Below are 13,638 nucleotides of genomic sequence, written 5' to 3'. Positions count from 1 at the left end.
AAAAGAAAAGAGAAGTAAAGCAAAAGGTAAAGGAGGCAAAGAGGAGAGCAGATGTGAAATGGGGTAAGTGTATGACAGAAAATTTTGAAAGTAATAAAAAGATGTTTTGGAAAGAAATTAAGAGAAGAGGAGGCGAATCAAGTAAAGAAGAAAAGGTAAAAGGTGCAGATGGAGAGATGATAATGGAAGAGAAGGCAGTAAGGGGAAGATGGGCTGAATATTTTAGGGAGTTGCTAAATGTGAAGGAGGATAGGGAGGGAAAGATAGCTGCAGTGAGAAATGCGAAGAAAATGAGAGTGATGAGTGTGGAGAATGGAGGAGAAATAAGGAAGGATGAGGTGAAGGCAGTTGTTAAGATGATGAAAGCAGGTAAGGCACCTGGTCTGGATGTATGCCATGCAGAATGTCTGAAAAAGGGAGGTACAGTGATGGTGGACTGGCTGGTGAGGTTATTTAATGTTTGCTGGAGAGAGGGTAGAGTGCCAGAGGACTGGAGGAGTGCCTGTATAGTTCCTCTTTACAAGGGAAAAGGGGACAAGTGTGAATGTAGTAGTTTCAGAGGGATTAGCTTGTTAAGTGTAGTTGGGAAGGCTTATGGGAGGATCTTGATTGAGAGGATTAGGAGAGGAACAGAGGGAGTAATTGGTGAGGAACAGTGGGAGAAAAGTGGGAGGTGAGCCAGCTGTTGTTTGCGGACGACACTGCGTTTGTGGCAGGATCGGAGGAGGGATTGAGGAAGTTGGTGACAGAGTTTGGGAGAGTATGTGATAGAAGAAAGCTAAAGATAAATGTGGGTAAAAGTAAGGTGATGAGATGTACAAGGGGTGAAAGTGGCAGTAGTCTGGAAGTGAGCATTAAGGGAGAGCGACTGGAGGAAGTGGATAGTTTTAGATACTTGGGTGCAAATGTTGCAGGAAAAGGTGGAGTGAAGGTGGAGGTAGAATGTAGATTGAGAGAAGCGAGTAAATGCCTTGGTAGATTGAAGAGTGTAATGAGGAATAGACATTTGGGAATGGATGCTAAGAGGAGACTATATGAAGGAGTGATTGTGCCAACAGCACTGTATGGGGCAGAAACATGGAACATTTGAGAAGAGAGAAGGAGTTTGAATGTGTTTGAGATGAGGTGTCTGAGAAGTATGATGGGGGTTACTAGGCTAGATAGAGCGACAAATGAGGAGGTGAGGGGGAGAACAGGGGTGGAAAGGGAGTTGGGAGATAGGGTTGATGAAAGAATATTAGGATGGTTTGGACACATGGAGAGAATGAGTGAAGAAAGACTAGTAAAAGAGGTATGGAAGGCAGATGTGGAGGGAGTGAACATGAGGGGACGTCCTAGGATGAGGTGGATGGATGGGGTGAAGGGGGCTTTGGGGAATAGGGGAATGTCTGTTGAGGAAGGACAGGAGAGGATAGAAGACAGGGGTGAATGGAGAATGGTTGTATTTACCTAGTTGTATTTACCTAGTTGTATTTTGCGGGAAGGGGAGCTATGCTCGTGTTGTCCCGCCTTTGTATCTTGCAGTGTCTAGTTTGTTTTTAAACTCATGAATGGTTTTTGCGCATACTATTTCATTGTCCAGTTTGTTCCAAGTGTCCAAAACTCTATGAGGAAAACTGTTTTTCTTCAGTTCTCTTCTATAGCTATGTTTTTTTATTTTCTTTCCATGTCCTCTTGTGTTTCTTTTGTCCCAGTTAAGTAAGTTCTCACTATCGAGTACCTCTGTGCCTTTCATGATTCTGTAGATGGTCAATAGGTCACCTCTCTCTCTTCTTTGCTCCAGTGTCGGTAACTCCAGTTTAGCCAATCTCTCTTCGTATGATAGGTTTGCAAGTGCAGGTGCCATTTTTGTAGCTGCTCTTTGGATTCTTTCTATTTTCTTTATATTCTTTTTGGTACTGGGGGACCACAATGTCGCTGCATACTCTAATCTAGGCCTTATCAATGTAACCAATATTTTTTTCATCATGTCTTCGTCCAAGTATGTAAACGCCACTTTTATTGATCTTAGCAAGTTGTAAGTCTCCCCGACAATTTTGTTAATCTGTACATCATAGGACAAGTCGTTCGTGATAATTACTCCCAAATCTTTTTCGGATCCTACTTTCTTTACTTCTTTGGTTCCAATTGTATATTTTCCTGATATTCTGTTTTTTGCTTTTTCCAAACTCCATTATGCTACACTTCTTCGTATTAAAGTCCACTTCCCATTTCTGACTCCAGTTCCATACCCTATTTTAGGTCTTCTTGCAGTGCTTCACAGTCCTCATGAGTTTCTATTTTCCTTAGCAGTTTGGCGTCATCGGCAAAGAAGCTCATGTAGCAGTTCACGTCCTCATCCATGTCATTCATATAGATAGCAAAAATGATTGGTGCCAGCACAGAGCCTTGCGGTACTCCACTGATCACCTCTTTCCAGTCTGTATATTTTTCTCTGAGACCTACTCTCATCTTTCTACCAGTCAGAAAGTCCTCTATCCATTTTAGTAGGTTTCCTATGTGTTCCAGCTTTTTTAGTAGTTTTCTGTGTGGTACCTTTTCAAAGGCTTTTTGCAAGTCTAGGAATGCACAATCAGCCCATCCATTTCTTTCTTGCACTATGTCTATTAGTCTTGAGTAAAAGCATATTAAGTTTGTGGAGCATGATCTTCCTTGTCTGAATCCGAATTGTCTTGGGTTTAATATGTCATTGTCTTCCAGATTGTTTTTACCCATCTATTCTTGATTATTTTCTCACAAATTTTGGCAATGGTGCTTGTTAGTGATACTGGCCTATAGTTGGTGGGTTCTTCTTTGTTTCCTCCTTTGTGTATTGGTACAATGTTAGCGTTTTTCCAGTCCTCGGGTATCTTTCCTTCTTTGAGTGAGCTGTTTATTAAGATGTGTATTTTGTCTGTTAGTTCTTCTTTGCACTCCTTTAGAATCCAATTTGCAATACCGTCCGGGCCATGTGATTTTCTGACATCCAGCCTTGATAAATGTTCTGATATTTCCTTTAGTGATGCTGTAAACTCATTCATGAGGGGAGATTTCTTGTTTTTGTCTATGTCACAATTCGGTATTTTCTCTCTGGTGAAAACAAATGATTGTTCATGACTTCGGCCATCTCTAAATCTTCTGTGTATTCTATGTTTCCTTGGCATAGTTTCACCAATTCCTGTTTGTTTTTAAGTTTACCATTCACATACCGATAGAATAGTTTGGGTTGCTCTTTGCATTTGTCTATAATATCCTTCTCATGGTTCCTTTTCTCCTCTCTTCTCACATTAACATACTCATTTCTATAGTTAACATAAATTTGCCATTTGCTTTGTTTTTTGTCTTTTCTCCACTTTTCCAAGCTTTGTCCCTTCTGTCTTTTGCCTCACTGCATCTTTTGTTGAACCAACATTTAATGTACTCTCTCTCTCGCTTTTGTCTTGGTACATGCCTGTTTACCCCTTCATTGTAGTTTTCCATCAATATATTCCATTTCTCTTCCACTGCTGTTTCTTCCCTGTAAAATATTTCCCAGTTTGCATTCCGGAAGAATGTCTTTAGTTTTGTAAAGTCTGTTTTGTTGTACCTCAGTCTTCCTTTCCTATGCTTTTCGTTCCTCTCTATGTCTATTTCTTCCTTTAGTATAGTTTCGATGAGTACATGGTCACTCTTTCCAATTGGTGTCTCATACTGGACTTTATGCACTATTTCAGGCTCTGTTGTAAATATTAGATCTAGTTTCGATGGCTCTTCATTATTTCTGTACCTTGTGTTTTCATGGACCCATTGGGTCATTGTGTACTCCATGGTCATATCTAGCAGTACATTGCCCCACGAGTCATCTCCTCCTTGCACTGTCATGCTGTCCCAACAAATTTCTTTGCAATTGAAGTCCCCCATAACTACCAGATTACCCTTACCCATTAGTATATCATTGAGTGATTTTCTTGTGTCATCTAGCATTTTTTTATGTTCAATTTCTTTCCAAGCGCTTGTTTTTGGAGGCACATAAGTCACCACAAACTTTCTACTTTTCATATTCTTGCCTTCGACTTTTATCATGATCAATTCAGCATTACCTTTGCCCTCTGCAATTTTTGTCACCTTTAGGTCTTTCTTGGCCAAGAACATGATTCCCCCTCCCTGTTTCTTGTCCCTGTTTTTTATCCAGTAGTTGTATAAACCTTGTCCGATAACAGTGGATGGTATTTCACCTCTTAGTTTAGTCTCTACAATTCCCATTATGTCTGGTTTTGCTTCTAACAGATAATGATGTGATTGCATGAGGTGGAATGGGCAGGGGGATGGGGGGTGAGGTAGTACTGTATGTGTGAGCAAAATTTGACGCAGCCCGAAGAGATTTCTCCCCGTCTTCTCCTTTTATGCAATGTGGGGACGGAGAGGGGGCGTCGCCGATTTAATGAAGCGGCCTTGCTGTGGATGTGCTTTGTCTTGTGACACTGTTTCTGACCCAGGGCAGTGGACAAGGTGCAGGAATGACCCGTCATCCAGGAGGTGCTAAGATAAGAGGGAGGGTGGAGGGGTGTGGAGTGTATTTAGGGATGGAATGGGTGGAAATGATTTTATGCATTTTCCTTATTTGGCTACCTCCCTTGTAAGGGGGAAAAAGCCTTGGTATATGTATGTATGGAATGGGTGGGAGTGGTTTCTATGCCTTTTTCTTTTTGGCTACCGGCCCCTGTAGGGGGAAAAAGCCTTTCGTATATGTATGTACATAAATAAACAAATAAATAAGGAAATAGATCAATCCTAAGATATGAGGGAGGGTGGAGGGGTGTGGAGTGTATTCAGGGATGGAATGGGTGGAAATGATTTTATGCCTTTTCCTTTTTGGCTACCTCCTTTGTAAGGGGGAAAAAGCCTTGGTATATGTATGTATGGAATGGGTGGGAGTGGTTTCTATGCCTTTTTCTTTTTGGCTACCCCCCTTGTAGGGGGAAAAAGCCTTTCGTATATGTATGTATGTACTGTACATAAATAAACAAATAAATAAGGAAATAGATCAATGCAGATATATATATTTATATATATATATATATATATATATATATATATATATATATATATATACAGGTAGTTCTCGTTATATGCGGGGGTTCCGTTCCGCGGACCCCCCGCATATAACGAATTCGCATATATCGAACTATTGAACCTATGGGAAAAAGGGGAATACGTTCTCAACTCGGATTGCGCTGATCCTGAAAACATAATAGGAGGGTTTTAGAACAGAGTGAGTGAGCAAAGCAAGCATGATATTCTGCAACATTAACACTCTCTGACATGCAAGTATTAACCTCGGGAAAAGACGCTACCGTAAACATCACTTATTTCGCTAAGCGTATTTTCTTCAGCTGTTTGAAAAATCAGTCTGTTTACAATTCACATTTCAGACTGCTTGCTATGCTTAAACTGACTGTTGATGTGCTCTGGAGATACACAGGCAGGCTTACTGCTTAGAGTTTATCCAGTGTGGAGAATAAACGATAATTCTTGCAGAGAGTGAAAATTGACGAAATTAATTGGGGCAGTAATAAGTATCAAAAATTAATTTGTTTGTGAAAAAAATAATTCATTTGTGTATCAAAAAAGCTTAATTACCTGCAGAAAGACAATGGTTTGGCCTATGAAACAGGAAGGATGCCTAAGACGATGCCATCTGTACAGCTGCCGGTGTTGTTGTTGTGATAACGCCGCAGTGATGCCAGCTCTACCTAGCTGATGCAGCCAGTGTTACCACACGGCTTTATGCGCACCAACTTCAAATATATAATAGGTATTTTGAAAAAAATAATCGGCCGCGACTATTATTTTTTTATTTTTTTTTTTTTAGGTCAAATCGCATATCTTCGAATATATCCCCGCACATATCAAAAAGTGGTGCAAATTCTTGAATCGCATATACGCGAATTCGCATATATCGAGAACTACCTGTATATACATATATATATATATATGCAAAGTAGACCACTTGGAAAAAGGAAACTAACGAAGCAGAGCGCTTTCGTAGTGGTCTACTTTGCATAAGTGAACACACGTACCCGTGTTCTTATTAGCATATACTAGCATATACATATATATATATATATATATATATATATATATATATATATATATATATATATATATATATATATATATATATATATACCAAGAGATTTTCCCTGTTATATGGGAGGTAGCCAAGTCAAAGGCATGTACCTACTACCACCCAATCCACTTCCATCCACCACCTTAGTTCTTAATGGATGAGAGATACATAGAAAAATATATACATTAATGAACACTATATTCTTATTATCATTCCATCTTGCACTATTCATTTGGTGTTTTTTAACAAAAAGAAGCAAGAATCACACTAGTAAGATTGTATTCAGGCCACCATTCAGCACTAAAACAATGCCAACAATGAATAGGCCTGACCACAAAAGCAAACTGTCCCAGATGGAACCATCACACAAAAGATAGTGAACACCTCATCTTAGTGCCTTACCCTGCCTTCTTTGAGTGATATATGCACCAATCTGGAGGCTGTTTCCAGATACCAGGGAGCCATGGATCTCCTTCAAGAGAGAACTACAGCAATGAAATGACTGACTGATTCCCAAGACAACTTCAGGTCTGGGCATTTTCCAATAGACTATGGTTTCCTCTCACCTCAATATGATGATGATTTGGTTTAACGTTACAAACTCCCCCCTAATGGGAGGCTAGGACACTGCCCCTTACAGAGGACTTTGTAGTGTGGAATTTAATGAACCATGCCCTTGGTTCAACTTCACTGGTGGCAAAGTTCCAACCACTATCCCCTTTACCTTAAATTCCCATGATTTTCAAATAAAAACAGTTCTACTCCAATACTATCTGACACTAACTACAACAAAATGTATGTGGTGTGACAAAATGTTGAACATACATGTTCATACTGGTGACAAGAAGCCTGAAAGTCTGTGGGTGTAAGGGTGGTCTTACTTGATTGGAATGACATTCTTCTTCCTGCCAAAGTCATGGGTGCGGATGAAGCCTTCAATGGCAATGAAGAGGAACTGTGAACAGGTAATGATGTGCCCACTGGCTGGCTCACTCCTGCAAGACAACAATATTAATACATTCAGCGCCAAATGAAACAATTCACAATATTTTGTAAAAAAAAAAATACAAAAAGGTACTTTTGTGTAAAAATATTACCTACAAAATGCTTCATGCTTAAAAATAAATCTAAAACTACTCATAACATGTACCAAGTACTTTAGATCAGAACAACAGTACTCTACAAAAGTTTGGGCTGGGGAACCCAGGGTGGAACAAACTTCTGTCCAAAGAAGAATGATGTTTGGAGGTGTATAAATTGGGCTACATGAATTCAAGGCATCCCTGTTTCTCATCACCGACAACTGATGCTTAATGGCTTGGCTGCATTAGAGACAGGTTGTATGAGTGGTTGCTTCTGACTATGTTATTATTTCCTTTGTGTTTTCCTGCACTTGTAATGTTTGTATTCTCACTATGGGCAAGGTGAAGCAATCATCAAAAACTATTGCCCAAATTATGTCTCCAAAGGTGGCAGAGAAGCAAACTGTGGAACTTGCCCTCTGCATATGTGTGAGAATCAGTTTCTCCATAGGGTGGTGGCCAGAGTACATAAGCTAACATACTCCTATGCATACATACAGAATTTGACTAAACACACCATCATTGTTTTCCTTAATGTTATGGGTTAAAATATGAAGAAACTTCTCATGACACTGTCAGCATGCCTAGAGGACTTACAAGGCCTACCAGACCATTATTTATTTATTTATTTATTTACTTCTTTTTTTTTTAGGGGTGGGGGTATGTTGTAGCATCTTCCCTCCCACCCTACCTTCCAGCATATAATCTCACAACACAACTGTGGCTCCCTCGTTGTTATAACCAGTTTTGTATTCTTTTTTTTTACTATGGGTGGCCATGTTGGGGGTAGCTCCCTATCCTAGTCAGGTGAGGGTAAGCCATGTTTAGGACACCTTTTCTTGTCTCTTCCCCATGTGGGGTGACAGGACATTCTAAAATAGGGCTGCTCAATTGTGTAGGTTGCTGCCAAGCTGTGCTACTCCCCATTTCACACAGGGCAACCACTGAGCTTGTGACTAAGGGTTTCCTTACTCATCATGTACCATTGCTGGAAGAAAAAAGAAGTTGTTTGGTGGAAGAGAAAGTGACTGAATATACAGTACTATCAGTCTCAATCACTGCCTTCACTTTTGGCAACTCACTGGTGGGAGCAGGTCCCAAAGAGTACCACGTGGAGGTGCTCCAGCAGTAGTCAATCCTTTTCAAGGTGTCCTGAGCTCATGTCTCATTTTGAGATCCTGCCATCAATCTTCTCTCTTATCTTACAGTATATTATTTGTTTTTATTCAGTCACTAGAACTATGATTTATTTATATTCTAGTAGTAGAGCTTGTGTCAGGATTAGAAATGGAGAGAGTGAGTGGTTCGAGGTAAAGGTGGGACTTCGTCAAGGATGCGTTAAGTCGCCCTGGCTGTTCAACTTATACATGGATGGGGTAGTGCGAGAGGTAAATACAAGGGTAGTGGGTCAGGGATTGGAGATGGTTAAAGAAAATGGAGAAAAGTGGGAGGTGAGCCAGCTGTTGTTTGTGGACGACACTGCGCTTGTTACAGGATCGGAGGAGGGACTGAGGAAGTTGGTGACAGAGTTTGGGAGAGTATGTGATAGAAGAAAGCTAAAGATAAATGTGGGTAAAAGTAAGGTGATGAGATGTACAAGGGGTGAAAGTGGCAGTAGTCTGGAAGTGAGCATTAAGGGAGAGCGACTGGAGGAAGTGGATAGTTTTAGATACTTGGGTGCAAATGTGGCAGGAAAAGGTGGAGTGAAGGTGGAGGTAGAATGTAGATTGAGAGAAGCGAGTAAATGCCTTGGTGGATTGAAGAGTGTAATGAGGAATAGACATTTGGGAATGGATGCTAAGAGGAGACTGTATGAAGGAGTGATTGTACCAACAGCACTGTATGGGGCAGAAACATGGAACATAAGAGAGGAAGAGAGAAGGAGTTTGAATGTGTTTGAGATGAGGTGTCTGAGAAGTATGATGGGGGTTACTAGGCTAGATAGAGTGAGAAATGAGGAGGTGAGGAGAAGAATGGGGGTGGAAAGGGAGTTGGGAGATAGGGTTGATGAAAGAGTATTAGGATGGTTTGGACACATGGAGAGAATGAGTGAAGACTAGTAAAAGAGGTATGGAAGGCAGATGTGGAGGGAGTGAACATGAGGGGACGTCCTAGGATGAGGTGGTAGAAGGGGGCTTTGGGGAGGAGGGGAATGTCTGTTGAGGAAGGACGGGAGAGGACAGAAGACAGGGGTGAATAGAGAATGGTTGTACATGGATGATGTTGTGATGCATTAGGTGGAATGGGTGGGGGGATGGGGGGGTGAGGTAGTATGTGTGAGCAAAATTTGACGCAGCCTGAAGGGATTTCTCCCCATCTTCTCCTTTTATGCATGGGGGGACGGAGAGGGGGAGTCACCAATTTAATGAAGCGGCCTTGCTGTGGATGTGCTGTGTATGGCGATACTGCTTCTGACCCAAGGCAGTGGACAGGGTGCAGGGATGACCCGTCATCCAGGAGGTGCTAAGATAAGAGGCAGGGTGGAGGGGTGTGGAGTGTATTCAGGGATGGAATGGGTGGGAATGATTTTATGCCTTTTCCTTTTTGGCTACCTCCCTTGTAAGGGGGAAAAAGCCTTGGTATATGTATGTACTAATGTTACCAATACATTATATCATGAAATATCCAGTAATGTTGTTTATACTGCTCTGTATAGTCAGTGCACATTTATAGCAAATCACTGAAGTATATAGGTCATAGGAGTGAATGGAGAATGGATGTGTATAGATGATATTGTGATGCAAGGAAGGGAGGAGGAGAAGGGATGGGGGGTAGAGAGTGGCTATGTGTGAATGATATTTTGATGCAGCACAAAGGGATCCCTGTCTTCTCATTTTCTGTATGAGGGGATAGAGAGGGGGAGGTGTCATTGATTAAGTGAAGTGGCCTTGCTATGGATGCGCTGTGTCTTACTGCATTGCTTCTGACCCAGGGCAGTGGTCAGGTTACAGGGATGACCTGTCATCCATAAGGACCTAAAATGGGAGGGAGGAAAGGGTGTGGTGGGAGTGAAATGGGTGGGAATGCATGTATGCCTTTTGAGTTGGCTACCTCCCTTGTACAGGGGGAAAAAGCCTTTGGGATAGATAAATGGACTAAAGCTGATTATGATAAGATGCTTACACTTGTTCAACACATCCCACAGAGATTAACAAAATGTATCCAATCTATTTCAGTTCTCTTGCACAAAATATCTATACGTTCTCATAAAACAACCACAATTGTGTAGTACTTATCATACCTATACATTACTCTCTATTGACAGCACGAACACCAATAGGGTATGAAGGTAGTACAGTGATACCTTGACATACGAAATTAATTCGTTCCGTGACCATTGTTGTATGTCAAAAAAAATTGTATTTCAAAACAATTATTCACATTCAAATTAATGAAAACAGAATTAATCCATTCCAGCAATACAAAATTACCACAAAACAAACTCAATTTACACAAAACAAATTACACAAAACAAACACAATTTACAGATAAATACATGAGTAATAACACACGAATGGGAAGAGAAAGTCCCCCCTATGGAAGAAATAGAAGTAACAAAGAATGAAATATTGAAACACTTGAGTAATCTTGATGTCAGAAAATCGCATGGACCAGATGAAATAGCAAACTGGATACTGAAAGAATGCAGGAATGAACTGGCAGACAAAATACATAGCATAATAAACAGTTCCTTGAAAGAAGGAAAAGTTCCAGAAGATTGGAAAAAAGCAAATATAGTACCTATATATAAAGGAGGAAATAAAGACCCTACCAACTATAGACCAGTCTCTCTAACAAGTACAATAGTAAAAATTTGTGAAAGAGTTGTCAAAAGTAGATGGGTAAAATATCTAGAAAAAAAAAAAACTGTGCTAAATCAAAGGCAATTTGGATTCAGACAAGGACGATCATGCGTCACCAATTTAATATGTTTCTATTCAAGGCTAATAGATATAATACAAGAAAGAGATGGATGGGCTGATTGTGCATTTCTAGACCTAAAAAAAGCTTTTGACAAAGTACCACATAAGAAGTTGCTTAAGAAATTAGAAACTGAAGGAGGAATACAGGGCAAACTGCTTAATTGGATGGAAGACTTTTTGCAAGAAAGAAAAATGAGAGTAGTGATAAGAGACAAACACTCAAAATGGGATGAAGTAATAAGCGGTGTTCCACAAGGAACAGTTCTGGCCCCAATAATGTTTGCTATATATATTAATGATATGGATGAAGGAATTGAAAGCTATATGAGCTTCTTTGCAGATGATGCAAAACTACTGAAAAAAGTGAACACGGAAGAAGATTGTGAATCACTACAGAGTGATCTAAATAAAGTACAGGAATGGAGTAGGAAGTGGGAGATGGAGTTCAATACAAAAAAGTGTAGTATAATGGAATTTGGAAAAAGCAAAAATAGAATAACAGGATCATATAAATTGGGAGAAGGAATAAAAAAAAGTAGAAAATGAGAAGGACCTGGGAGTCATTGTTATGAATAATATGTCACCTGAGAAACATATAAATAAGATTTTTGGAGAAACTTATAATCTAATAAGAACAATCAAAGTTGCATTTACATACCTGGATGAAGAAATGGTGAAGAAAATTCTAATCACCCTGATAAGACCAAGATTGGAATATGCAGCAACGATATGGTCACCAAGTACAAAAAATTGTATAAAAAAAATTTGAAAGAATACAAAGAGCAATTACAAAATTGGCACCAACACTCTCAAAACTATCATATGAAGAGAGACTAGCAAAACTTGAACTACAGACAATAGAGCAAAGAAGAGAGAGAGGAGATTTGATAGCTATTTACAGAATTATGAAAGGCATAGAAATTACTGATAGAGAGAATCTGATAAAATGGGATGATAGAAATACAAGAGGACACGAAAAGAAAAGAAAAAAAGACAGCTATAGAAGAGATCTGAAAAAGAACAGCTTTCCTCACAGAGTAATAGACAGTTGGAACAAGTTAGATGAGAAAGTGGTGTGTGCAAAAACAATACATGAATTTAAAAATAGTTTAGATAAAATGAGATATGAAGATGGGACACCACGAGCATAGCTCCCCTTCCCGTAAAATACAACTAGGTAAATACAACTAGGTACAACTAGGTAAATACACAATGGTAAAATAATAAATAACAATGATGAATGTTATTTCTCATATACCACAGAGACAGGTATGAGCGAATGGAGGTGTGAGCCAGGAGGAGGAGGGAGGGAGGACAAGAGCTAGCATACGACGCACACATATGTATAGTGGGTAATTATAAACACACAATTAAACATTATAAACACACAAAAATTAGCTTTGAAATAATGTTGATGCCTTTGGAAGGCTGTACCTTCTTTATTGCATCTTTCTGCTTAATAATCATGGATAGTGTTGATGCACTGCGTCCATATTCCTTGGCTAAGTCACTCACCCGCACACCATGCTCATGTTTTGCAATTATTTCATATTTTACCTCCCTCGATTTTTTTTTTTTTTTTTTTTTTTCACTATCCTTGTCCTTACCTTTGGGACCTATGGTTATGCACAAAAATCAAAATAATAATACACAAAACAGGCACAAACACCACAAACAAACAGCAAAGATGTAAACAAGAAGACAACACATGAACTGAAGTGTCAGGAATCGTCAGGAGCCGAGCAAACAGTCTGCCACCTACCGCTGGTGTTTCAAATTATCACACATCACCACATCAAATCTCAAAATTTTCGTTGTATGTTAGGGCATAAACTATTACAAATAAAAAATTCTGTTACAATTATTTCTTTTTCCTGAGGCAAGAGGCATTTGGGGGTAAATCGGTTACACCGCCAACTGCGGTGAAGAAGAAGAAGAAGAACCCGAAGAAGAAGAACTCGAAGAAGAAGAAGAAGAACTCGAAGAAATCGAAGAAGAAGAACTCGAAGAAGAAGAACTCGAAGAAGAAGAAGAACTCGAAGAAGAAGAACTCGAAGAAGAAGAACTCGAAGAAGAAGAAGTAGAACTCGAAGAACTCGAAGAAGTAGAACTCGAAGAAGTAGCACTCGAAGAAGAAGAAGAAGAAGAAGAAGAACTCGAAAAACTCGAAGAAGAAGAAGAACTCGAAGAAGAAAAAGAACTCGAAAAAGAAGAACTCAAAGAACTCAAAGAAGAAGGACTCGAAGAAGAAGAAGAAGGACTCGAAGAAGAAGAAGAAGAGCTCGAAGAAGAATTCGAAGACGAAGAACTCGAAGAACTTGAAGAAGAAGAAGAACTTGAAGAAGAACTCGAAGAACTCGAAGAAGAACTTGAAGAAGAAGAAGAAGAAGAAGAACTCGAAGAAGAAGAAGAACTTGAAGAAGAAGAAGAAGAAGAAGAAGAACTCGAAGAAGAAGAAGAACTCGAAGAAGAAGAACTCAAAGAACGAATGAAGAAGAAGGAGGCTAGAAAGGAACGGAGAGAGGCCAAAGCAAAAGCTTTAACA

The 13,638-nt window shown here is 39.7% G+C and overlaps 1 protein-coding gene across 2 annotated transcripts in view; it reads right to left on the bottom strand.

Annotated features, from left to right (window-relative positions):
* Positions 1–13,638, bottom strand: part of LOC143034658 (UDP-xylose and UDP-N-acetylglucosamine transporter-like) — a 251,693-nt gene that overhangs the window by 102,534 nt on the left and 135,521 nt on the right. For both annotated transcript variants that reach the window (XM_076201016.1, XM_076201015.1), the window contains exon 2: positions 6,970–7,083. In XM_076201016.1, coding sequence (XP_076057131.1) covers positions 6,970–7,083 — 114 coding nt within the window. The remainder of the gene's footprint in view (positions 1–6,969; positions 7,084–13,638) is intronic.

Source organism: Oratosquilla oratoria, chromosome 17 (assembly GCF_046742065.1).
Source record: "Oratosquilla oratoria isolate Oo_2021 chromosome 17, ASM4674206v1, whole genome shotgun sequence".
In the NCBI taxonomy this organism is placed as follows: domain Eukaryota; kingdom Metazoa; phylum Arthropoda; class Malacostraca; order Stomatopoda; family Squillidae; genus Oratosquilla; species Oratosquilla oratoria.
Note: the sequence above shows the minus strand (reverse complement) of the source record. Positions and strands in the feature narration are given on the sequence as shown.